This window comes from Dasypus novemcinctus, chromosome 6, assembly GCF_030445035.2.
Source record: "Dasypus novemcinctus isolate mDasNov1 chromosome 6, mDasNov1.1.hap2, whole genome shotgun sequence".
Taxonomy (NCBI): domain Eukaryota; kingdom Metazoa; phylum Chordata; class Mammalia; order Cingulata; family Dasypodidae; genus Dasypus; species Dasypus novemcinctus.
In genome coordinates this window covers 99,130,379-99,155,794 of record NC_080678.1, presented here as the reverse complement: position 1 = coordinate 99,155,794, position 25,416 = coordinate 99,130,379, and the positions used below count along the sequence as shown (strand labels likewise).

Genomic DNA, 25,416 nt, shown 5'->3' with positions numbered 1-25,416 from the left:
AAATCAAAGAGACATCAGGTTGCAAAATACAGCCAGCTGCCCAGTAATGCTCAATCAGGAGGTGCGGTGGGCAGGGTGTGTGATACTTACTGGGTCACAAAAACATCTTTTGCCAGTTCTTTTCATCTGTCCATGATAGTGTTTATTGTGGGGAAGAGGAATGCTTTCCTTCCTATTATTTTCATTCCTCCGATGGGCAATTAAGGCACCTGGGCAATTCTCAGACAAGGTGACTTTTCCTCTTTTCAGCAGGTTTCCCCATTAGCTTGGCTTAGCCTCTGTAGCAGTTTGATATTATTGATGAATTCCAAAAAGAAATATTGGATTATGTTTGTAATCTGGTCTGTACCTGGGCATGACTGAGTTATGATTAGGGCTTTGATTGGGCCATGCCATTAGGGTGTTAAGTCCCTGCCCCTTGGTGGGTGGGGACTCACAGATAAAAGGGTTGGGGAAGGACAGAGTTGAGAGCTTTTAATGTTGGAGTTTTGATGTTTGAGTTTGATGCTGAAGCTGGAGCCCCAGGGAGAGAGACAGGGCTATTTTCCTGATAGCTACAGCTGACCTTGTAGAGAGAGGCAAAGCCTAGAGAGCCTCATAGTCTACAGCTGACCTTGTGGAGAAAACAGAGATGCTGAGCCCAGAAGATCTCAAGAAGACTGGACCCTTGCAGACATCAGCAGCCATCTTGCTGCAACAAGTGAAAATATACTTTGATGAGGGAAGTGACTTATGCTTTATGGCCTGGTATCTGTAAGTTCCTACCCCAAATAAACACCCTTTATAAGAACCAACCAACTCCTAGTATTTTGCACCAGCACCCCTTTGGCTGATTAATACAGAATTTGGTACCAGGAGTGGGAAAGTGCTTTTGCAATTACCGAAATGCTGGAATGGTTTTATAAATGGGTAAGGTGTATTTTTTGGAGGAATTGTGAGATGCTTGAAAGAAAAGACCTGCAGTGCTTTGAAGAGATTGTTGATAGTAATATGGATGTTAAAGAGACTTTTTATGATGCCTTAGAAGTAAATGATGAAACTATTATTGGAAACTGAAGGAAAGGTGTTTTAAAGTTGCAGAGAACTTAGCAAGATTAACTCCTGGTGTTTTATGGAAGGCAGAATTTGAAAATGGCGAGCCTGGGCATTTAGCTGAAGAACTTTCCAAAGTAAACCCAGAGAATGTGGCTTGGCTTCAACTTGCAGCTTATAACAAAATGCTAGATAAAAGAGATATGCTGAGGATTGAACTGTTGAGTTCAAAGAACACAGAAACTGATTCTGGAAATTTCAGGCCTTTGGAAATCAAGCTCCCAGATGAAAGTGCCCTCTTGGAGGACTTAACTAAACTTGGAACTTGTAAATCAGGATTGAAGATGCAGTTATCTTGGGAAGACTTGTGAAAAGTCTTACTGTCTGATGGCTTGGACCCTTGCTTCCTGCATGCTAAACCAACAGACTTTTCGAGAGAGCTGTATGAACAAAACTACTGTCAGCCTGGAATAAAAGGGACATGGAAAGGAGAAATTTAAGGGGAAATGACTTCAAGAGGAAAACCATGGAAACTGAGATCTGGGATTATGACATCACCTTGAGTCAAGAGAAGGACCCCACCCATGTGTACAGAGAGGGTGAGTTTACCCCAGCAGTTGAAGAGGGTGGATATCCCACCCAATGTTCTGGGAGAGTTTTGCTGCCCTGAGGTATGGAGAGGGTGGAACACATTCCCCAAGGATTAGGATGGTTAAGGTCAGCACCCCACATGTCTAAGAGGGGTGGACCTGACCCCCAAAGATTAGGGAAGGCCAAGTGGTCAACTCATTGCTCTGAGAGGGTTGAGCCTGTATGCCAAAGTTTAGGGGGAATGTTATCTTCACATCACTGTATTAGGAGGTTAAGACTCTAACTCAAAGATTGGGTAAGGTGTGGCAATCACCCAGCACTCTTGGAGGGAGAAGTCTGGAGCTTGGTTGACATCCATTTGTTTGTTGAGGGTGGAACCAAGAAAATGGCCATTGGGCAAGCCAGTGGAAAGGGTAGATCCCTACATGGCCTCAAGGAGAAGAAACCATCATCTTAAGAATGACTCTCAGACTAAAATTGAATAATCGAATGGAGGATGCCCTGCAGGTTTACTGAAATGTAGAGGACCTATGACTCATATTTTCCTCCCAATTTCACCTTATTATAATAAAAATGTTTGTCTTTTGTCTGTCTCTTTGTGTATTGGAAGTAGGTGAATTGTTTTGTAAGTTTCAGAGGTCTATAGCAGACAGGACTTTGCCTCAGCACAAACTGAGTTTCTTTAAGTTGATTGTGATATGATTTAGTAGTTGCATGGTAACTGATTTAAGGTGTTTTTTTTTTAAATTCTTTTATTCATTTTGTAAAAATATTACATTCAAAAAATATGAGATCCCATTCAACCCCACCACCCCCACCCCACCACTCCCCCCACAGCAACACTCTCTCCCATCATCATGACATATCCATTGCATTTGGTAAGTATATCTCTGGGCATCGCTGCACCTCATGGTCAATGGTCCACATCATAGCCCATACTCTCCCACGTTCCATCCAGTGGGCCCTGGGAGGATCTACAATGTCCAGTAATTGTCCCTGAAGCACCACCCAGGACAACTCTAAGTCCCAAAAACGCCTCCACATCTCATCTCTTCCTCCCATTTCCTGCACCCAGCAGCCACCATGGCCACTTTTCCCACACCAATGCCACATTTTCTCTGTGGACCTTGGATTGGTTGTGTCCATTGCACATCTATGTCAAGAGGAGGCTTAGATTCCACATGGATACTGGATGCAATCCTCCTGCTTTCAATTGTAGGCACTCTAGGCTCCAAGTTGTGGTGGTTGACATTCTTCAACTCCATGTTAGCTGAGTGGGGTAAGTTGATTTAAGGTTTTTTCGATTATTGCAATGTCTTTTTGGAATTCAGAGAATGGAGTGCAGCAGTTTGATATTATTGATGAATTCCAAAAAGAAATATTGGCTTATGTTTGTAATCTGGTCTCTACCTGGGCATAATTGAGTTATGATTAGGGCTTTGATTGAATCATGTCAATAGGGCTTTTAATGTTGGAGTTTTGATTTTGGAGTTTGATGCTGAAGACTTAAACTGGAGCCCTGGGAAGTCAGCACACAGAGGAAAGAGAAGCCAGCTCCAGGAATGAAAGAACCTTGAAGTCAGAGTAAAACAAGCTCTAGGAATGAAGGAAGCCTGAACCCTCACAGACATCGGCAGCCATCTTGCTCCAAATAGACTTTGGCAAGGGAAGTAACTTATGCTTTATGGCCTGGTATCTGTAAGACTCCTAACCCAAATAAATACCCTTTATAAAAACCATCCAATTTTTGGTATTTTGCATCAGCACACCTTTGGCTGACTAATACAGTCTCCAAGGGACATTTTTAGTTTAAATCCAGGGACTCCTTCAGCCTTCCTCCTACCCACCTCCACTCCAGCCCCTCAGGAACATCTGGGTGGAGGCCAAACTCCAGCTTGCTCCAGCCTCGTTGCCCACCGCTGTGCACTGCACGGTCATGCATGACAACGACTCCACACTCCACAGAGATTTAGTCCTACAGGGATGTTCTGGACACTCCAGGTCCTTTTGACTTTTACTTTGGCTGAGACATTGCAGAAATAATACATGCTAGTTGTGTGATATGATGTTTCCCAGAGGCTCAAGAAGTATTCACACATAGCCACCTCTTCCTATAATATTTCTTTTAATTTTTAAAGATACATTGAATCATGCCATATATAGTGTTCTACAATTGCTCTCCCCCCCACACAACCCAGTTAACCAAGATGTCTTCCAGGTCAGTAAATAAGATTTATTTCATTCTTTTTAATCCTACTTGAGTTTTCCATATTTTCTGTAACTATTCCCCTTTTGATGGATATTTGGGTTGTCAAAAGTCTCTTTGCTGCTATAAATAGCCCAACTAGTAATATCTTTGTACCCTTGAGTAAGTATTTCTACTAAATAAGTTAGAAGAGATAACATACTTGAAGCAGAAGAAATTTCCACTTAAAATGTTGGGAGGTATCATTCAATTTCCTATCAAAAACTATACCTTTTTATATTCCCCACTGCTTTGTAAAAGAGCCTTTTTTTTCCCACCCAGGTCACATGTTGGATATCATATATCATTTTCATTTTTACTCCTGTGAAGAGCAAAATATGGTATTTCATTGTATTAGTCTGTATTTACTTGATTACTAGTTAAGGTGAAGTATCTTTTTGTCATTTATCAGCCTGCCCTACTTCTTGTATGAAGTATCTCTAATAACTTGACTCTTCCCCTTTTTCTGTTAGATTGTTTTAAAGTTTAAGGTTCAATTAGTGAGTCTTTTTTTTAGAGAAGTATTTCTTGTTTCATGCCTTGACTATTAAAACCTGCCTTGATTTGTGATTAGAAAACTCGCTGTACAATTCAGTGTGCTTGTTAGTTTATTGAAGTTAGCCAGATGGAAATTGGGTGCCTCAGTGAAGGGATGTGATGTTTGAAAACCACTCTCCAAGCAAGGCCTGGGTAGAGGGAAGTCAAAGAGTCAAGAACACAGCCAGGCAGACACAGTGGGGATGGTCTGGAGGATTGCCCCTGGGCTCTTGCTGCTAAGAGGCTCTTCTGGTTCTGCTGCCATTGTCTCTACTAGACCCTGGATACTGGATGATGCCATCCCACCCACCATCAACTTTACCCCCACTCCCCTCATCCCCCTTATCACCATTATCACCACCATCTTCTCCACTATTGCCAACACCTCTTACGACCACCAAATCCATTACTTCCCACCATCACCCACACCATCACCACCACCATCGCCACTCACCACCATCTCCACCATTATCTCTACTGCTTCCCACCAACATCCATCACCACTTCCCAACATCACCCTGAATCACCATCACTACCACCATCACCACCCATCACTCTCTCCACCACCATCTCTACCACTTCCCACCATCACCTGCCACCATCATTGCCCACCACTATCACTGCCACCATCATCACCACTTCCCACCATCATTCACCACCATTACTACCATGTTCACAACCTGCAACCATCACTACCACCTTCATCACCCATCAGCATTGCAACAACTGTCTCCACCACTTCCCACCATCACTACCACCATCTGCACAGCCACCATCTCCACCAATACCATCTCATCACCACCATCACTCAACCACCATCACCATCACCACAATAACTAGGGTGAATTATAAACTTTCCCCTGATTCTTTGCAATCCTGGACTAGATTCAGAGTCTGCTGTGGGAATCTAATTGGTCATATGCTCAATCCTCCACTGTCAGGAGTCAGGCAGAGTAATCCGATATTTGTGTTAATTTGGGCAGGATTGACATCCTTATTCGCTCAACTAGGGACACAGAATATGTTAAAATCTTTTTCATTTTGATTTTGATTTTGTCAACTTCTCATATTTATAGTAAGTTTGTTAATGAGATGCCAGTCTGTTTCTCATTCATTTACTGTTGATAATATATTTTTTCTCAGCATATGACGTCTTCAAACATCACCAGGATATGGTATAGTGTTTTATCATTCATCCTAATAGATACTATATGGCCATTTTAATCTGAAATTCCTTCTTCTTGCTTTTTTGCCTTATGTCAGTTTCCTTGAACTTTATCTTTATTCTGGTTTATTTGGGACCAGGAAATGGTGGATCACATAATGTCAAAGAATTCTTTCTTTTTTCCTGGGAATATTCTTTTATGGATATACAATTTTATTGGATTTCTGAGAATACCAACTAGAGTTGTTTGGTTTTTATTTTTCACTTTATTTTATTTCTGGTTCTCTTTGTCCCATGAATTATCTCTACATCCTTGAGTATCTGTCTTACCCTTGCTTTCTCCATCTTTCCATTGCACATGGCTCTCTGGGCACATTCCTACTTGAGAGTCGTTTGGTTCTTCCAGGTGCTTGGTGCGTGGAGCCTGCTGTGGATAAGCCCAGCATCCCTGCAGCAGTGGTTTTGGTTCTGTGTCCTTTCTCCAGGGGCTTCTCTCCTGAGTGAGCTGTATCTTGGGGGTTCTGGGCACCTGGGCTTATCAGCTGGCCACCATTTCCTTGGGGTGCACAATGGCGATCTGTCTGGAGTGCCCCAACATTGACCGCTGGGCCTGAAATGCCAATGCCCATACTATCAGCCCCAGTTCTCCCCAGGAAGCGAGTTAAATAATTTTCTAGAAAGAGTTTTCTGGATTCTTGGTTGGCGGCAGGTGTAAGGGGTATTGGTGACAGGTGCTATTCTTCCACGGACAGATTTCAATTCAGCTCTCTGCTGTCTGCCTCTTGTCTTCAACCCCCATTCCCAGAGTTTCTGCTGAGGTCAAACTACCCCCTCCATCTACCCCCACCTCCGACTCAACTGCTATTATTTGTTACATTCCGTATCATCCCCTTGCTTGGTTTGTCCTCTTGGATGTCCTCTTGTGAGTCTTTTAGGAAGCTGATCTTCAGCCATATGCATTCTGAACTCTTAATCATCTACAAGGGTTCCTAGTTTGTCCTCATCATGGGATGGATGCAGCTGGGTGGGGTCCCTGATGGGAATACGCAGAGTGGGGTCCAGTTAGGGAATGTCCCGTGGCCTAGAAGTCATCTCCTGGCCGAGGTCGCTCCTCTGCCACAGCCCCAGCCCAGGCTGCTTCTCTCCTGGGTCCCTTCTGCTGGGAGCAGCTCAGAAGCAGCAACCTTCCCTCTGGCTCACCTGTCTCTCCTCCCACCCCCCACCAGCCCCTGGGGCCCCTTTTTTCTTGTGTCCATTTGTTCAGAGGAACTGACACATGGCTTCCTCTGAGCTCCCCCTTTTTGTTGGTGATTTTCCATTCCATCCTTCAGAACGTGCCAGGAATAGCATTTCACACTTGCCAGACACCTTTTCTCCCCTGAGCTCCCAGCTCTTTACGAGCAAGCAGTTACTATTCTTGCCTCCGAATTCTGATGGAAAAGCTGAGAGTCGTGTGGTGGGAGCTGCCACTACTGGGGTGAGCCCGCTTCTCCCAGCCGCCCTGGCCTCAGCCTGGCCAGCTTCCGTGGGGCCCAGACAGAGGCTCAGCCATACAGGCTCCCCAAAGAGGCTCCTCGGAGTCCTTTTCTCACAGCGTAAAGCTGATGTGTTTGTTTTTTGCCAGCAATCCCAGAAGGGAACGGGGCTCTGGGAAGCCTTCCCTGCAGGGATAGGTGGACCAATGTTCTGGGGTTTCTTCTTGGCTTGAGAAGGCTCAGGGAACCCACGGGGCATCTTCAGCTTGTCTGCAGGAGCTGGGCTCTGTTGAGTGGTGCCAGGCAATGGAACCGGGGTCGGTTGCTGGAAACCCCAGGAGCAGGTGTGGCTCCTCTGAGTCCTGTTGTCACTGAGCCCTGCCCAGGACAGAGCCCATCAAGGGCGGCATCCGTGGAAGTGGCTCCAGCCTCCCATGGGGCTTGGGCAGAAGGACAAGTAGGGCCCCTTAGAAGCTGGGCATTTGCATTCTCGTGTAGACTCCTCCTGGACGGCTGGGCAAGTCCCACCTGCCTGTGCCTGCACAGCTACTTGGCTCCCTGGCCTCCTCCTCCATTCAGCCCACCCTGATTTGCAGTCTACATTTTCCTGCTTTGGTGTGAGGCTTTGCCTAATGGCAGCGAATGGCTGGTTATGGGAAGTAATATCTGTGACCGTGATGTGCTCACCAAACCAGGCCCATGGAGCTCACTGTTGGCACTATTGGCAGGAGTGTCGAGAGTGGTGGTGAATCGGCAGCCCCCAGAGTACTGGACCACAGGAAAGTTTCATGGATCGGGAGGAAGGGACTTCACCCAGTGAGGAAGACCCTCTGAGCATGGCATCCCTGCCCCGTGGGCGCCAGAAGAAGGTGGTTGGCATGTGTGGGCACGTGTGTGTCCATGTATGTGCACATGTGTGCAGGGGCAGGTACATGTGTACAGTTTGTGCATGTGTGTGTGATGTGTGTGCATGTGTGCATGGGCACACATGTGCCCTGTGAGCTGTGTGTGGGGGGCTACATTTACTGAGCAGATACAATGCTGGGCACATCTGTATGTGTTGCAGCTGTTAAACATCTGAATTCCCCAGAGGAAGGTATCAGGATTCTCATTTTTGGGGTGAAGAAACTGGGGATTAGAGTCTTGTCAACTGGCCCATGTCCTTAGCAGGGTCTAGAAGCAGAGCTGGGATTTGAACCCAGTTCTCTGTGGCTCTGCAGCTCATGTGCCGTGTAACACTGCCTGCCTGGGAGTTAAGGGCCACTGCTGCCATCTCCCAGGCCTTCTCTGCTGGGCCAGGGCCTTTTCCACTCACCAAGTGCCCCCAGGCCCCAAGTGCTCTTTCCCAAGGCAGGGCTGGCTGCCCCGTGGGCCCTGGGAGGCTTCTCTTTGGTCCATCCCACATCTTCACAGACATTATTGAGCACCTGGGCCAGGGCCCAAGCCCAGCAGGGCAGCGCCCAGCCAGCCCTGTGGTTTGGGATCTGCCCATTCAGAACAGGCTCCGAGGAGGACTTATCATTCTTCCACGACCACCCAGCAAGCCCCACATGCCAGGAAGGAAGCCCGGGGCTGCCCGAGCCAGAGACTCCCCCCATGGCCCCCACCCTCCCCCTGCCACCCTGCGGCCACCAGCCCGGCCTGCCCAGCCGAGCAGACGCTCGAGCCCAGAAACAGCAGGGTCCAGCAGCCACTGCAAGCCACAATGGGGGAGTCACACACCAAAGAGGCATGGGAGAACAAAGCTGGCATGGTGGCCCATCCCGGAGCCTGATTTCCAGTGTGCTGGGCCTGTCCTGCCAGCTGTGAGTCACCGCCCAGCATAGCAGCCACGGCTGGACCCCTGCCATGTGGAAAACACAGTGGTGGCCAGCTGGCAGCTATCGGCCCAGACCTGGGGGTGATGGGACGCACATGGGGGGCAGTCTGCAGCTTCCACGCCCCAGTGTGGAGAGGAAAGAGATGACCACGGGGAAGGGCAATGCCCAGCATCTCTGTGAGGCCCTGGTCCCGAGCCCCCCCCCCATCCCCCAAGCCTGCTCTGGGCCTCTGGGGTGGTGACTGTTTTCAGCCCAGCCTGGCAGTGTGACTCTGTTTGACCCTCATGCAGCCTGTGGTGCTGGCACAGGGGTCCCCAGGTGATGGAGGAGGTAGGGGTGCTGGAACAACCTGAGCAGCTGGCAGACCCAGGGCTTGTGCTACTGTGTTCCGACCTCAGAGCCCAGAGCCTTGCTGCTCAGCCTGGCTCCTGCCTTGTGGCGCACTGTTGCATGCTTGCCCCCAGAGCCCCATCCATTACGTGGAGGGCTGTGTGGGAAGCACTCACCTCTGCCAGAATTCCTCCAGCTTCAGAATTTTCCTGATCTTCTCTATCATCACATCTGCTGTGAAACCTTGCTCCTTTCTTCCAGTGCCCTTCATGGCTCCTGGTTTGAAGCAACCGCGTGTGAGCCGATGTGTGGGAAAGGACCCAGACCCCAGAAGCCATAGCTCTGCTCTAGCTCTTGTTGCTAACTCATGTCTCCCTCTGGGCCTTTCTCTCCTGGGCATGAAAGTGAGGAGTTAGACTTGATGATCTCAGTTTTCCATTCTAAGCTCCTCGGGCTCTACAAGGCGATCTTCAGTGAATTCAGCAGCAATCGACAGGAGAACCTCCCTCCCCTGGGGGAGGAGGCCACGGAGGCTCAGTTTAAGGGCAGATGGCGAATGCTTCCTTGCCCTCTCCTCCGAGTTCTGTGTGGTCTCCTCTGTGCCCTGTCCTCTCCCTCCCCCGCCCTGGGGCGCAGTGCTGCGGGGTGGATTTTGGCCCTGGTAACCGCTGAATGGTGGAGGGTGTCAGGGCAATTGTTTGAGGTTTCACTCATCACTAGTACCAGTCAGAACCCTCCAGAGAAGCAACCGATGGGAGACATAGAAGTATGTAGACCTCTACCTCCACCTACAGCCTCTACCTTAAGCCTCTACTCACACCTACACCAACACCTACTCCTACTCCTACTCCTACACCTATTCCTACACCTACACCTATACTTATACCTACACTTACTCCTACACCTACTCCTATACTACACCTATCCCTACACCTACACCTATACCTACTCCTATTCCTACACTTACTCCTACACCTACACCTATTCCTACACCTACACCTATACCTATACCTACACTTACTCCTACACCTACTCCTATACTACCCCTATTCCTACACCTACACCTATACCTACTCCTACTCCTACACCTACTCCTACCCTACATCTACTCCTACACCTATACCTACACCTACACCTATACCTATACCTATTCCCACTCCTATACCTACACCTTCACCTACTCCTATTCCTCACCTATACCTACCCCTACAGTTACTCCTACACCTACTCCTACACTACACCTACACCTGTACCTACCCCTACTCCTACACCTACACCTACTCCTATTCCTACACCTACTCCTACACCTATACCTACTCCTACACCTACTCACACCTACACCTACTCCTACACCTACCCTATTCCTACTCCTACACCTACATCTACTCTTACACCTATACCTATACCTATTCCTATTCCCACACCTACACCTACACCTATACCTTCACCTACTTTTATTCCTACAGCTACACCTATACCTACACCTACACTTACTCCTACACCTACTCCTATACTTACACCTATTCCTATACCTACTCCTACACATATACCTATATTTACTCCTATTTCTACACCTACACCTACACCTATTTCTACACCTACACATACTCCTATACCTACTCCTATACCTACCCCTATTCCTACACCTATACCTACACATATACACATATACCTACACATATACCTACACCTATATCTATTTCTATACATATACCTTATACTTATACCCTATACCTATGCCTTATAACCTACAACCTGTATCTATACCTATAACCTATACCTATAACTATAATCTATACTGATGCCTACACATATACCTATTACTATACCCTATTCTTATATTCTATAACTCTACCCTATAATCTATAATCTATAACCTATAACCTATAACCTATACTTATACCCTGTATGTATGCCTATTCCTATTCCTACACCTACATCTTTACCAACACCTATTCCTATACCTATACCTATTACCTATACCTATACCTTATAGGCTATACCTACACCTACACATATACCTATTCCTATCACCTATACCTATTACCTGCACCTATACCTTATAGGCTATACCTACACCTACACATATACCTATTCCTATCACCTATACCTATTACCTACACCTATAACTTATAGGCTATACCTACACCTACACATATACCTATTCCTATCACCTATACCTATACCTCCACTTACAGCTACAGGACTCACAGATGTCTGCCTCCACCTCCACCTCCACCTATCTCTGCCCCTATACCTATAAAGGAATTGATTACAAAGAATTGGCTTGCACAATTGTGGGGACTGATAAGTCAGAATTTTGCAGGGCAGGCCAAAAGCTGGACATTCTGGCAGTGATGATGAAGTTGGAGACTCAGAGGTGTGGTGGTGTGGACTTGAGGCAAAGCTCCTGATTCCTGGGGCTCACCGCTGAGACCCTGTAGCGGAGGACATCACCTTTTCTTAGAGTCAGCTGCCGTAGATGCTAAGCCTGCCTGTGGGATTCTCACAGCTAACAGCAGGCCCGTGTTTGAGATGTGGACACCGTCCCCCAGCCAAGTTGACCCAATAAATTTGCCCTGGAGAAGTGAGCCTGCAGGTGCATGTTCCCAGAGCTGCCCCCACCACCACCCAATCTTGCCTGGTGCTGGAGCCGCAATGAGCTTCTATGCACCAAAGTCTTGTGGCATCTGGCGCCACCCTTGTGACACTAGGATGGGGCATCCTTATTCCCATTTTGCAGGTCTGCAAACTGGCCCAGAGAAGTCAAGTGGCTCATGTAAAGGCAGGGAGTCGAGAGTCACTGTCTTCACCTTGTCATCCTGTACTGCCGGAGAGGAGGGGAAGACACTGTGCCCCCACCCGGCACCATGGGGAGTGTCACGATCCACTCGTAATTGTGATGTTTGCTGCCCGAGGGTGAAGGTTTCTACAAAGGCTGCTGAGAGCTCTGAAGTGCATAGAAGGGGCTAGCAAATCTTTGCTCCCTTCCCCAGGGATCAATAAAATTGAGCAGGGAACTTTGCCTTTTGTTCTTGCTCCCCCTCTCTTGCGGGTCTCCCCTTCCACCCCATCCCATTCATTTTTTGGCAGCTACTTTAGTCCACAGGATTCAAGGGATCTGAGGTTTTCCACCTGGCCTAGAAAGGGTGCATTAGTTCATTGACATCCCAGCTGGGGGGCCTGGGTGTTGGCGATAGCTGCTCCCATAATTGACTTTAGCCCCCTCCCACTTTCCCTTTAAAGCATCACCCCAAAATTATGAGTCACTGATGAGTTTTTGGTGGGTGCCCTTCTAGGCCAAAGCTGCAGGTGTGGCTGATGCTGGCTGGTGGGTGGTGGCCCCTTCCCGGAACTTCCAGTGTTTCATGCATGTGTCAGGCCTGACCAGGTGGGTTTTGATGAGAAAGGTGGCTTATGAACCCACTTCTCTGCCAGAGCCCTGGTATGCTTTGCTGTTTGAGCCAATGAAGCTGTCCTTGTAGAGACATGGGCCAACCAGTCCACAGATTTCAAGTCCGGGCTTTCAGGGAAGAAAAATGAGATAATGCACCTGACACTCGGGTAGCACAGACATGAGTGAGACCTGATGGTGGCACTTAGGGCCAGTTCAGTGGAGATACATTATCAAGACCTTTAGCAGGAAAAAGTGCCCCCCTGAGCTGAGGGGCTCACAGCCAGTGTCCCATAACTGCCCTTGGGGTGATCAGTCCCCCATCCTGGATCAGTTCCTTGTCTGTCACTGCTCCTCTGTCATCACCCAGAAAGAGGCATGCTTGCTTCACCCATCTCCTTCCCTGGGACTGACTCAACCAGCCATTCTGGAAGCATGGCTTTGGTTCTTCCTCACTTCCTCCCACCCCCACATTCCCCCACCCCTGCCCCTCGACTCTCCTGCCTCACGCTGTTGCTTCCCAGGTGAGAGGGAGTGGCCACCCCTGCAGCTTCCATCTTGCAGTGTCTTCAGGTCTCTTGCTTTATTCTCCCTGGGCTGAGATCCCCCCAGCAACTCCCAGCCATGGACAGCTCCCCATCTCTATCTTGGCATGTCAGGGGCTGCTCTGTGCCCATCGTGCACATCCCAGCACCTGCAGGACTCTGCTCTCCACAGTGGCTGCTCGGCACTTCCCTCTCATCCAGCTCCCCTTGCTCCCAGTGGGCGGCCTCAACTGCTACCTCGAGGAGCTAAGGGAAACCACTGCCTGCTCTCCTGGACTGCCTTCCTGCAGCTTCCCTTCCCTCTTCTTGAAGCTTGTCTTCTGATGGCCTCGGCTTTGGCTCTTGGGACCGTTTTAGCATGACCTCTTCTTATGGCTGGGCCATGCTTCACTCTGCCTTCTTTCAAAGAAAGGAGATTTTCTTGGAAGATTTTGGAAAATTTTAAATAAAAAATAAACAAATAAAGGATTCTGAGTTACCCCACACTGGCTCTTCTCTTCTCTTTTCTGACCAAATCCCTTGTCCCTTCTGCCGGCCCTCCGCTCTCTGGCCCCAGCTCTGCTGTGTCCAGCCTGGGCTGCCTGCCCCTGAGGCTGTGCTTCTTCGTTGAGCCATCAGGATGGCCCCCCCCCCACTTGGGTCACCTTGGCCTCTGATGGTCTGGTGAGGGAGCCCCCAGGCCGAGTCCTCTTCTGCACCTCTGCGTGGCAGCAGGGCTGGGAGCATCTGGGGGAACCTACTGGAGCACCCCGAAGGCATTGGAGAAAGAATTCCAGCACATCCCAGGAGCCCCTGCTACTCGGGGCCTGTGGAGTCACAGGGTCAGCCCACCTAGGGCACGGTGGGGAAGCAGACTCTCCGCCTCCGACCCCCCTGTGCATCTTCCCCAGCCCCCAGGAGAGTCCTCGGCACGGGGAGAGGAGAAGCTGCTCGGCCTGCAGTGCTCATGTGGAGGCAGACACCAGCAGAGAGCTGGGACCTGGGTCTCCTACGAGGCGGGGCCTTGGTGTAGAGCCTGGCTTCCAAGGGAACTTTGCCGGCAGGAGCCCTGTACACTTTGTGATGGAGCAGAAGCCTCTGCTCTGCAAACAAAAGAGATTCTTGTTTGAAAATCACTCTCTCATCTCTGCGGGCTATGGAGGGGAATCAAATTAAAGAGAAAAAAGCAGCAGCAGCAGAGCTGCCCGGCTGGGCAATGCAGGTCCATCTGGGTTTAACTCTTCCCACCCCACATGCAGGGGGAATGGGTGAGGAGGCTTTGCTTCGAGGAGCCTGGGCACCCCATGGACTTGCTCCCTCCTAAATCATCCAAGGCCGTGGCTTTCCGGGTGCCACTTTGGCCCAGCCCACTTGCCCTGCAGCTCCAGGTGGCTGCTCACACCCTTTGCTCACCTGAACTCGGCCTGTGGAACTCAAGCACGTGGGCCTTGGATGGCTAAATGTGACCAGAATCAGCGCTGGCTTTCCAGTCAGCTCCAGAGGCCAAAAACAATAGCTCCTCTACAGCGCCTTAGCAGTGTGGTTTGGGGCTGCAGTGGTGACAGGCCCTTGTCACCAGCCCTGCCCCTGTAACAAGCAGCCACGGGCTGGGCAGACAAGGCTGAGGTTGTTGGTAAGAAACAGGAGCCCTGCTGTGGGGCTGGCAGCTTCTGGTTGCATGCTCAAGGCAACACTTTCCAAACAAAGATGATGGGGATGGGGAGGAAGAGAATTTGGGGATGAAGTTTTGAAAGAGGCAGCTGCTAGGAGCCTCCTGGAAAGGGCCAGAGTCCAGCCCCAGAACTCTCACAGCCACATTCCAAGGGCTTAGTGGCACCTGGCTATTATTTTTTGACTTTGCACCTACTAATCCCTGCCCAGTGGTGCCCTCAGGAAGCCCCCTGAGCCTCCAGGGCAGACACTCCCCATCGTCTTCCCAGCACCCTGGCCACCCCCTCATGGGCACGAGACTCTTCCTAATCTCATCTTGTCTTCATTTAAAGACCCATATGGTGGCTTGGCGATGCCCTGCTCAGACTCACCTGTAAAAAGTACCTGGCAGCTGCCCAGCCTGGAGGAGTATGGTTGACAGCTATGGGCTGCCAGCTCTTCCAGCACCCACCTCTGCTTTCCAAAGCCTTCAGGCTCATCTGTGGCAGCCTCTAGCTACGATGGACCAAGAGGCCTTAGCCAAAGTCACCCCCTTCTTGGGCTGCCCCTGGTCAATGACCTAGCCAGCTGGTGGGGCCAGGGCACTGTTCTTTCCCATCTCATGGCCATCTCTGTTGGCCCGGTAGGGTCTGTATCACATTAGACTCTCCCTGTCCAACCCCACTTCTTCCCCCTTCTCTACAGAAGTGTACCCCTCAGTGACTCTTCTGCACCCCAAACTCTGCCTTCAAATCTGCTTCCAAGTGAGCAGGGCTGGGGCCCATGTGCTCCCAGCACTCGATACTCCCAGAGTAAACAGGAGAAAGGACACAGGGATGGCCAGGTAAGTGACTATAGCACTCTGTCCCAGTATCCCACAGGCCTGCAGAACTTTCTGGAACTCAGTCCCTGCCTTAAAGAAGACCTGATGGCCTGGGGGACCCCTGTGGGTCACCTGTTTTGCAGGTGCAGCCACTAAGCCTGCTGGGGAGGTTATGGGCAGAGGTAGGAGGCCAGGAGAGGGGATGGTATGGGCAGTGCAGGGTGAGGTCAAAGTATGGACCAGGAGTCCAGGCCAGCATCCAAGTTCTGGCCAGGTCAGAGCAGACAGAACCACAGCCCACATGGAGAACCACAGACTGGGCTGGCCTGGAGCTTCTTTCCTTGCCTAGGCTTCCTGAGGCCAGATTTCAGGATCCCCCAAGATGCAATCTCTGCAGGCACTTGTTGGAGGTGCATCCACTGTTGAGGTGCATCCACTGCTGAGGTGGGTCCACTGCTGTGGTGCATTCATTGCTGAGGTGCATTCTTTGCTGAGGTGCATTCATTGTTGAGTAGGCTGCATCCATTGTTGAGCTGCATCCATTGTTGCATCCACTGTTGAGGTGCATCCATAGTTCGGGTGCATCTGTTGTTGGAGTGCATCCATTGTTGAGCTGCACCCATTGCTGCATCCTTTGTTGAGGTGCATTCACTGTTGCAGTGCATTCACTGTTGAGGTACAGCCAATGTTGAGGTGCATCCGTTGTTCAGGTGCATCTGTTGTTGAGGTACATCCACTGTTGAGGTGCATCCGTTGTTGAGGTGCATGTGTTTTTGAGGTGCATCCATTTTTGAGGTGTATCCATTGTTGAGGTACATCCACTGTTGAGGTGCATCCTTTGCTAAGGTATAGCCATTGTTCAGGTGCATGGGATTGAGGAAAGCCTGGGGTAGTGAGGGTGGGGGTGGGAGCCTGGGCATGCTAACACATACCATTCAGTCCTGGGTCATGGGTGGAGAAGGAAGGCAGTATGGACAGGCTGTGGTCTCAGCCCTGCTCTCCCACCTCTAATACAGGCAGGATATGAGTTTGGTGGGAACTTGGCTGACCTGCTAAGCCATTCCATCTGGATCTCTTGCAAGCTCTTAGAGCAGAGTGGCTGGGGCCACTCTGTTTGACTTGCTGCTCAGAGCTTCTGGGAGGGCTTGGGCAGGGGCTCTCCAGTGTCTGCTTTCACTTTTTGGCTAGGCAGGGAGGGGCATTCTGAAGGCCCCCCAGATGTCCTTCCCTGCATGGAGAATTGGCTCAGTCTGCTGCCTCAGTGGGTCAGAGGTGCTAAGGAGGAAACAGGAAGGCAGGACCCCCTTGGCCTGCTGTGGAGCCAGGTGACCACAGAATGTAGCCCAAAGATTCCTAAGAATAGTGAGAATCGATGGTGTTTGTTGAGCTCCCATTTATTATGTGCCAGGTATAGTGGGTAGAAATAGGGCTCTGAAATCAAGATCTTGGGCTTTGAAGCTAGTCTGGAACTGGATTCAAATTCTAGCTGTGTAACTGGTCCTCTAGCCTCAGTTTCTCCCTCAACTGGAGTGTGGATAAGGCTTATGAGTACCAACAGGGATAAGCCCTTTAACACCATGTCTGATCCTTGCAGGTACTCAGGAAGCCATGGTGATAGTAGTTAGGGCTGTGCCAGGTGGTGCTCAACCTTGTGATGGTGGGAAGGTAACATTACACGCATTTCAAAGATGGGGAAAGCTAAGGTAGAGGAAGCAATAGACAGGATTTGCCCAAGATTTCCCTGTTAGTAAGAGGCAGAGCTGGGTTTGGAACTCAGTTATTTAACCACAAATCATCAACTGTTATTTAAGACCTTTTGTACTATCTCCAGTGGTTGTGGTTTTATGCAGCTGCTATTCAGGGAGGAGATAAACTTGGATTTCTCCAATGCAGGGCTTATAGTGACAAGCTTGTTTGGACACAATCAACATGCAACCATTATTGAGCATTTCAGAAAGAAAAGGAAGTATTGCCTTATTCTAAGCTTTTCCCATCTTTCAAAAATTGAGGTGATTTCTAACAAAGATACATATAAAAAATGCTAATACCATAGAAGTAGCAAACCAGGTCTAGAAACAAAGTAAGATAGAGTAGCAGGACCAGATGAAAACACACATGTCAACTCTGTGGACCAACATAGATGCTATAACTGAGCTTGGGAATTTCACTCTGACCTTCTGATTACAAAAGGAAGCCCTTCTTGGTCATCTCATTCCATGATCACAGATATGGCCTACCAGTTCTTCAGGAGAACCTTAGATTTCCATGGCAGAGCTATGTAATGCTCCTCTCATGCAGTGTGTTTATGTGAGGGGCCCTTCTGGCCACAGACATGGTAATGGCTTCCCTTGACCAGACCCAAACAACCAGGGTCTCCAGCTCCAGAAAACTTCAGCTTTCTGCATGGGGACAGGCCTGTTTCCCTCCAATAGGCCATGCCTGGACAATGGTCATGCCTGTCCACAGCCAGTTGCTTGACTGGAGAATTGGTGTTATGGAGAAACAACTATTGGAATGGCCATTTGGCTTCTAGACAATGCCTGTTGGATCCCAGAGGTTTGCATTTCCCCTGGACAGTCTGGCTTCATAGACACCTGTGAAAGTGCCCAGGTCAAGGGCAGAGAGGGGATGCTGGTGTTGAACTTGGTTGCCATTACTTGAACAGGGCAAATGGTGGGTTATGGGGCACATGGGGTCATTGCTTGGGGTGGTGATGTGGCGATCATTAACCAAATCATAGGCTTCTTTGCTTCACCCTGGTGCCCTCAAAGGGAAGTCCAAACATTTTCTCAGCAATATGTACTTTGCTGCCTGCCAGGGGATGATGAATTTGACCTTTTGTGTGTGATGCCACACTAAGAATATTGCCCTGAAATGCAAATCTTTGTTCATTCCAGACTCCAGAGGGTGTTCCAATTTCAAATGTTCTACTCCCCTCTCCTCCCTGGTGGGGCTGCTGTTATGAACCCCAGGGAGGATGGGGGCTCTCTGGGCTCCTGGCTTGATGAATTATCCAACTTTCACTCTCAGGAAAGAAAAGTGAGTAAAGGGGGAGGACCAACCCTGAGCACCAAGTGGGCCAATGCTTCAGAGAATGTGACCCACTGTTCGGGGGTTAAATTGTGTCCCTTAAAAGATATCTTCAAGAACTAACCCTGAGACCAGGAAGTGTGAATTTATTTGGAAATAGCATCTTAGAAGATATAATTAATTAAGCAGATGTGAAACTGGAGTAGGGTGGGTGTAATCCAGTAGGGATGGTGTCCTTATAAGAAGAGAAAAATTGGACATGGACACTGGCAGACACAGGGGACAAGGCCATGTGGAGATGGAGTCAAGAGAGAACGTCTGGTGGAAATAGAGGCAGAGATTGCAGCGATGTGTCTACAAGTCAAGAGATGTCAAGGATTGCTTGCAACCATCAGATGCTAGAAGAGGAAAGAAAGTTCTTCCCCTTCTAAGTCTCAAGGGAAGTACAGCCCTGCCAACACCATGATTTTGGTCTTCTAACCTCCAAAACTGTGATGGAGGAAGTTTCTGTTGTTTTAAGCCACGCTGTTTGTGTTTCTTGGTTATGGTGGCCCTAGGAAATGAAGACACCAACTGTTCCCATTTGCCCAAGACAGAAGGTTTTCCTGGGTTGCTAAAGCTGGGACAGCTGATCACCCAGGTTCAATTATACACTCAGTATTCCTGTTTGAGGTAGGAACTGTGTCTGCACAGTACAGGGGAGAAAATGAGATTCAGAGAGGTCATTTGCCTCACCTGTAATCCTCAAAGTTGCACTCTTTCCACTAAAGCATCTTGTACCTCCTGAGAAGATGAATGTGAGATCCCTGGAAACTTCCAGCTTCCCTCCATCTGTGCCTTTGTTTGTTGGTGGGAAGGTCTCTTCTTTCTTGATTCCACACTTCTGTGGATTCTGAACCTCAGGGTTCAGAGTGGAAATAGCCATGTTCTGTTCAGACTTCCTCTCCCAGGATCCTTCCACCCTACAGAGAATGTGCATTCTGGGAACTCCCTGCTATGTGGATTGGGGGGTGGAGGGAAGATACGTCTAAATGGCAGGTGCATTTAGATGCACATCAAAAGTCACATTCTCCAATCAGCTTTGTCAGTAATAAAGATGATGCTCTGACACTCATCTGCATGAGTACCAATGGCCACATAAGAGAGGCATCATATTTTGGACTCCCTAAAATCCCAACTTAGGTTATCTTATCTGTTCTGAGACCCCCACCAAGATTTTATGTGCAAAATTTTTACAATTTGTCCTGGGGGACCCAAGGAAAGCTAGGAAGACCACAGCCTGCTTCCTGGAAATGAGGAGTCCTGTATATCTCCTGGGGAAGTTAAAGAAAACAGACTCTGAGCCAGGTCATTGGGGCCAAGCCTTCCTGCAGATGCCAGACATAAGAAGAATTGAGAGTCCATGGGAATGCAAGAGGCCAGACATTTCTGTCCCTGATATCTACCGTGGGCCAAAGGAGATCTCTGTTTCTCTACTGTTTTAAGACATGCTGTCTTTCTGTCCCTTGGCTGGAGTCAGAAAGAATTCTGCTCCCCTTCCTCTTCCCTCCTCATCTCCCTGGAGGATCCAGAAATCAAAGGGGACCCCATGCATGCCTTGTACTTATTTTGATTGCTATCCCAGACTGGCTGTCTTTGTATTTTCAGGGCAAGGGCTTAGGTTAATCTGAAAGCTGTGCTCGAGACCACCCACCCCCCTTAAGCAAACAGCTCACCTTTCAGCCCAGAGCTGACCTCACTGTCTGCGATGTTTGATAGACACAGTTTTACTGAATACTTGCTAATAAGCCCTAAGGGCTATGGCACCTTTCACAGATGTCAAGACCAAAAATAAGCCCTGGCCATCACAAGATGTCCTGAAGGAGGAGAGTTTTGTCAGTGCATGTCATCTCCTCAGAGATGCTGCTACCTCAGCTATTCCCTCTTGAGCAGTGAAGGTCTATGTAGAGAAGGCAGCACAGAGGCACTAAGTGCCAGAGACTCTTGGCTGGAGGAGGGACTGGGAGAGACAGGTAGAGAGAGTCCCAACTTCCAAAAACATTGCTTTCTGCACTGCACAAAGATGCTTCAGGTGCAGGGATTTGGGGGTGAAGCTCAGAAGGAGCTCAGTTTGGCTTGCAAGTCTTCAGGAACTTCCCCTGGTTTTCATCTGAAGTGGAAGTCACCACCTTCTGGAGATATCTGTGTCAGGTGCTCCTGGGTCTACCTGATCCATACTCGTCACTGCTCCCTCACTGTTGTCCCTGAAGAGAACCTGTTATAAGAGGCCTAAACTGAAAAGGACCCCTGGGATTGTCTGTGGGGTCAGCAGAAAGTGGGAATGACCCCAAGGGACAGACTGAGAGGAGGTCACACTAGGAAGAAGGTGAAGCAGTTCAGACTCTAGGGTCTCAGGCAGGGAGAACCAGGGGACCCAGATGCCTGCTAGGCCTGATGAAGAGCTTTTTCAGTTAAACATTCCACCCAAAACTTAGCTAGCTAAAGCAATAACTTATTATTGTTAGTTCTTTCTGTTCTATTTTGGGTTGTCTGGGATGGACATGCACGATGGATCTCTGGCAGGGCTGGAGTTGGTGCTGGCCATTGGCTGGATGCTCCATTGAGATTGGCAACACCTATCCATGGCTTCTCCATGTGGCTTGGGCTTCTCATAGAATGGTAACTAGTATCCAAGAGAGCATCCCAAGAGTGAGTGTTCCAAGATGCTCCAAGGCTTATGCCCTAGTCTCAGAAGTTGCTTTCACCAGATTGTATTGGTCAGGCAAGTTACTGAGACCAACCAATTTTCAACCTCAGGACACAAGGAATAACATGTGCATACAGGAAGGTGAGGGCAAATGGCAGCAATATACTTCATACAGGTATGCTTCATAGATGTATCTTAAAAAACATTTTTTACATCCACATGATTGACACATGTGAGCAAGAGGTTGGCAAGAGGTATTTTTGCATCTACCTGTGTGAGAGAGAAGAAGACAGACTCCAAGCAGTTAAATGACTCTCCCCACATTCTGTGGGTCTTCTGCCATTTGCCCAAGCTCAAAGCCCACCCATGCTGGCAGTAGATCCCTTTAATGTAGCAAATATCCTCTTGCTCAGCTCTCCACAGTGTTCTCAACCTCCTTTTGCCTTCTGGGTGACAAGGTCACTCTTAGTTCTGGGCTGACTCCCGTGCTCTTTGCTGAACCTACAATCTAATGGCTTTACTTTGCTGTGATTCAGTTTTTCCACCCTTAGTGTGAAATTGGATTCAGGACTAAGGAGAAAGCAAAGGAGTTGGAGAAAGGAAAACCTCACTGGGTGGTGTAATGTGGGCTCGGGGATCTGCCCAAGGGCAGACCAGGAGGCTGTTTCCAGCTGGCCCCATTGGCACTTCCCTGCCTGTTGCTGAGCTGCTCTGTGCCAGGCCAGTGGCCCAAGGGAGCACAGGTCAAAGGAAAGCTGCAGACCAGATCCCCAGCCCGGGGCAGGATTATCCCAATCAGCCCCGAGGATCCAAGTATGTGAAGAACCTGCAAGCTGCTGTAACTGTAGCCAACTGAAACATGAAAAATAATCCTATTTTTCCTATATATATTCAAATCATTCAGGGATGTGTGTATCTAATGAATTGGCTGATATTTTTAACAGGCTGCATTAGTAGACTGTTTGCATTGGCCATCCCTGCCCAGGCCCCTACCCTACCTCCTCCAGGCCTTGACCATCCCAAGGGTGGTCTTAACTGGCTTTGGCGTCAGCACAGGTAAGGACCATTGGTAACACTCTGGGAGACCCCTGAATATGATGGCCAGTCTGAAAATCCTGGACCCAATGCCACAGAGGTGAATGGCTGGACCCAGTCCATGTCATGCACTCTACTGTTCTGTCATCCTCTCCCTGAAATTCAGGGGACACGTACTTATCACACCAACAAGGAACCTCACAGAGTTGGTGGGGGGAGTGCTTCATCTATGGTGTGAGCTAATGTGTCTTCCTGAAGGGCCGGGCATGGGGTTAAGATTGGAACCTTCACCCCAAGATGCAGATTCTGGTTTGATCCTGACCCAGGAGAGGAGAAAACTGACAACATTGAGAGAGAATCAGTCTCTGAAATCTGATTTTCCTGCTGAAATGCAGTTCAGGAAATGCTGCCCCCTGTTGCCAGCATAAACATGTATTTGCAGCCTAGGTGCAGGGCCACCAGTAATAAAATATAAAATACACAGAGCTCCAACTCGACAGGCAGGGAGTGCTGGAGTGTGTGTTGGATTTTTCTGGCTGGGATTGTCCTTGCTGGGCACTGTGTCTCCAGCCTCTTCCTTGTCCAGATCTCTCCCAGGATCCCTCAGTGAGACCTGGGACAGTGGCAGCCTGGTGTGTCAGAGCTCTGGAGGAGAGGAAGGGAGATGCATAAAAGAGACCTTGCTCAAATACCTGAGGACTTCCAGGGACATTAGCAGCCAGGAGTAGGCAAGCTCAGTGAGCTCTGCTTAGAAGAGTTGGTTTGAATCTCTGACAATCCTAGGACAAGAGAGAAATGCAGAGAGGGCAGGTGTCAATGGGTGCTCCACTTCTGGGGAAGCCATATAGTCCCTTGAGGGCCTTAGTGGACAGTTCCCTCTTAACCTGCTCTGGGTCTGCCAAGAGAGTGGCCCTCGTGGTCCCCCCAAGTTATTGTTAACTGTCCAGTTATCCATTTCTGTCTACTTATGTATTGCAAGGTGGTCTCAACTGCCTTTGGGGTCAATACAGGTGAGGACCATTGGTGACACTACTGGAGATGCCTGATTGTGATGGACAGTCTGGAAATCCCAGGCACAAATGTCAACAGTGTCAATGGTTGACCCCTTACCATCACACACTCTATTGTACTATGATCCAAGCCCTGGCCTCATAACTTAGTGAGTTAGAACTCTTTATCATCACTCCTTGTGGTTCTGTGACTGGATGGGACTCAGCTGGGTGGTCCTCTTTCTTGTAGTTGCAGTCAGATGTTGTCTGTGGCAGGGGTCACCAGAAGCCTAAACTTGGCTGGTACAGTTGGGGGTTGTCTGGGCATCTCTCTGTCTATACAGGGCTAGTCCATGTGGTTATCTTGGGCTTCCTGACAACATGGTGACCTCAGGCTAGTTGACCTTCTGACATGACAGGGATTCTGAGACATCAGGATGGAATCCATGCGGCTTCTTACCACCTAGCATTGGAAGTCATGCAGTGTCACTTCCATTACATTTTTTTGGTTACCCAGGGCTAGCCAAGACTGAAGGTGGAAGTGATTAGATGAGGACACAAATATTGAGAGGTATGGTTCTTTTGGGGACCATCTTTGGAGACTAGCTGCCATACTAGCTGCCACACAAACTCTGACTAGCAGGCAGAGGATTCTGAGGATGCTGAGGCCATATCTGGGCAGACTCCCCTCAGTTGTACAGGCCAGCCATCACTGTGTTCCAACAGACTCCCTGCACAACTCCAGGCCTTGTTTCCAGGTGCCCTGCTGTTCTGTTGCCATTGCAGTTTCCCAATATCTGTCTTTGCTTATTTCTTTTATGTAGCAGTTTTCTTTTCAATTGCTTTCACTATCTATAGCCTCTCATTGATCCAAACCATGGAGAATATGGCTACCCGAATAATCACCCTCAAATTCCTGGCCTGTAATTCTCCTAGAGGAACCCACAAAAGACAAGAAGTACAATACCAAAATGGGAGACTCTGAAAAGAAGAAAATGTATCAGCTACATAAGAAGTTAAAAAACCCCCACAAATTCTCTCTATTTGATTCTTGAGATCATAATCTCCTTTACTGCATTTTCAACATCATATATATATAAACTTATATATATTAATACCTGACATAACCATACCATTCACCTTCTAAATATATGATTCAGTGCTGTCACTGTATTCAAAATTTGTAAAACCATCACCACTCTAATTCCAGAAACTCTTCATTACCCCTAAAAGAAACCCCAATCCCATTTGCAGTCACTCCATATCCCTCTCTTCCCCCAGTCCATGACATTCACTAAACTACTTTTGGTCTCTGCATTTACCCATTCTAGACATTTTATATAAATGAAATCAGGCAACATGTGCCTTTTGTGTCTGGCTTACTTCACGTAGCTTGTTTTCAAGCTTCACCCATGCTGTTGCAGGGATAACAAGTTCATTCCTTTTTAAGGCTGGGTAATATTCCATTTTGTTTATCGTGCATCAACTGATGGACATTTGAGCTGCCTCCACTTTTTTGGCTGTTATGAATAATGCTCCTGTGAACACATGTGTACAAGTTTCTGCATGGCCATATGTTTCTTTTGGGCATGTAAGTAGGAGTGGAATTGCTGGGTCATGTGGTCTCTCTATGTTTCACTTTCTGAGGAACTGCCAGACTATTTTCCAGAGCAGCTGCACCATTTTACATTCCCACCAGCAAGACATGAGGGCTTGTTATTGTCCATCATTTTTATTATAGCTGCCCTAGTGGGTGTGAAATTATCTCACATTGCAGGGTTTTTGCATTTTAAAAATACAAGTCACAGTTGGTCCAAGTATGAACAACCTTGAGGTTATGATGGCAGAGCTGAATGCTAGATGTTCAATGGAGAGGACTCCCTGGCCCTTCTGTATCATCAGATCTGAAGAGTTCTTGGTGGAAGAGAGCCATGTGTGAGGGCTCAGAATCATGTCTCACAGACTCCTTCCCAATCCTTTTACATCGACTTGACTCAAGAAAGTCTGAGCCCCTGTCCCTTTTAGCAGAGTCGACTCACCTCTGCTTTAATGAAAAGGACATGGCCCACAAAAAACTTGACCTTATGCAG

General features: G+C 48.6%; 1 protein-coding gene across 1 annotated transcript in view; it reads right to left on the bottom strand.

Moving 5' to 3' along the window:
* Positions 1–9,466, bottom strand: part of LOC101413789 (growth/differentiation factor 10-like) — a 75,932-nt gene extending 66,466 nt beyond the window's left edge. Inside the window, 1 exon segment of the mRNA XM_058299532.1 lies at positions 9,372–9,466. Within this exon segment, the coding sequence (XP_058155515.1) occupies positions 9,372–9,466 (95 nt within the window).
* Between the last annotated feature and the right edge of the window lie 15,950 nt (positions 9,467–25,416).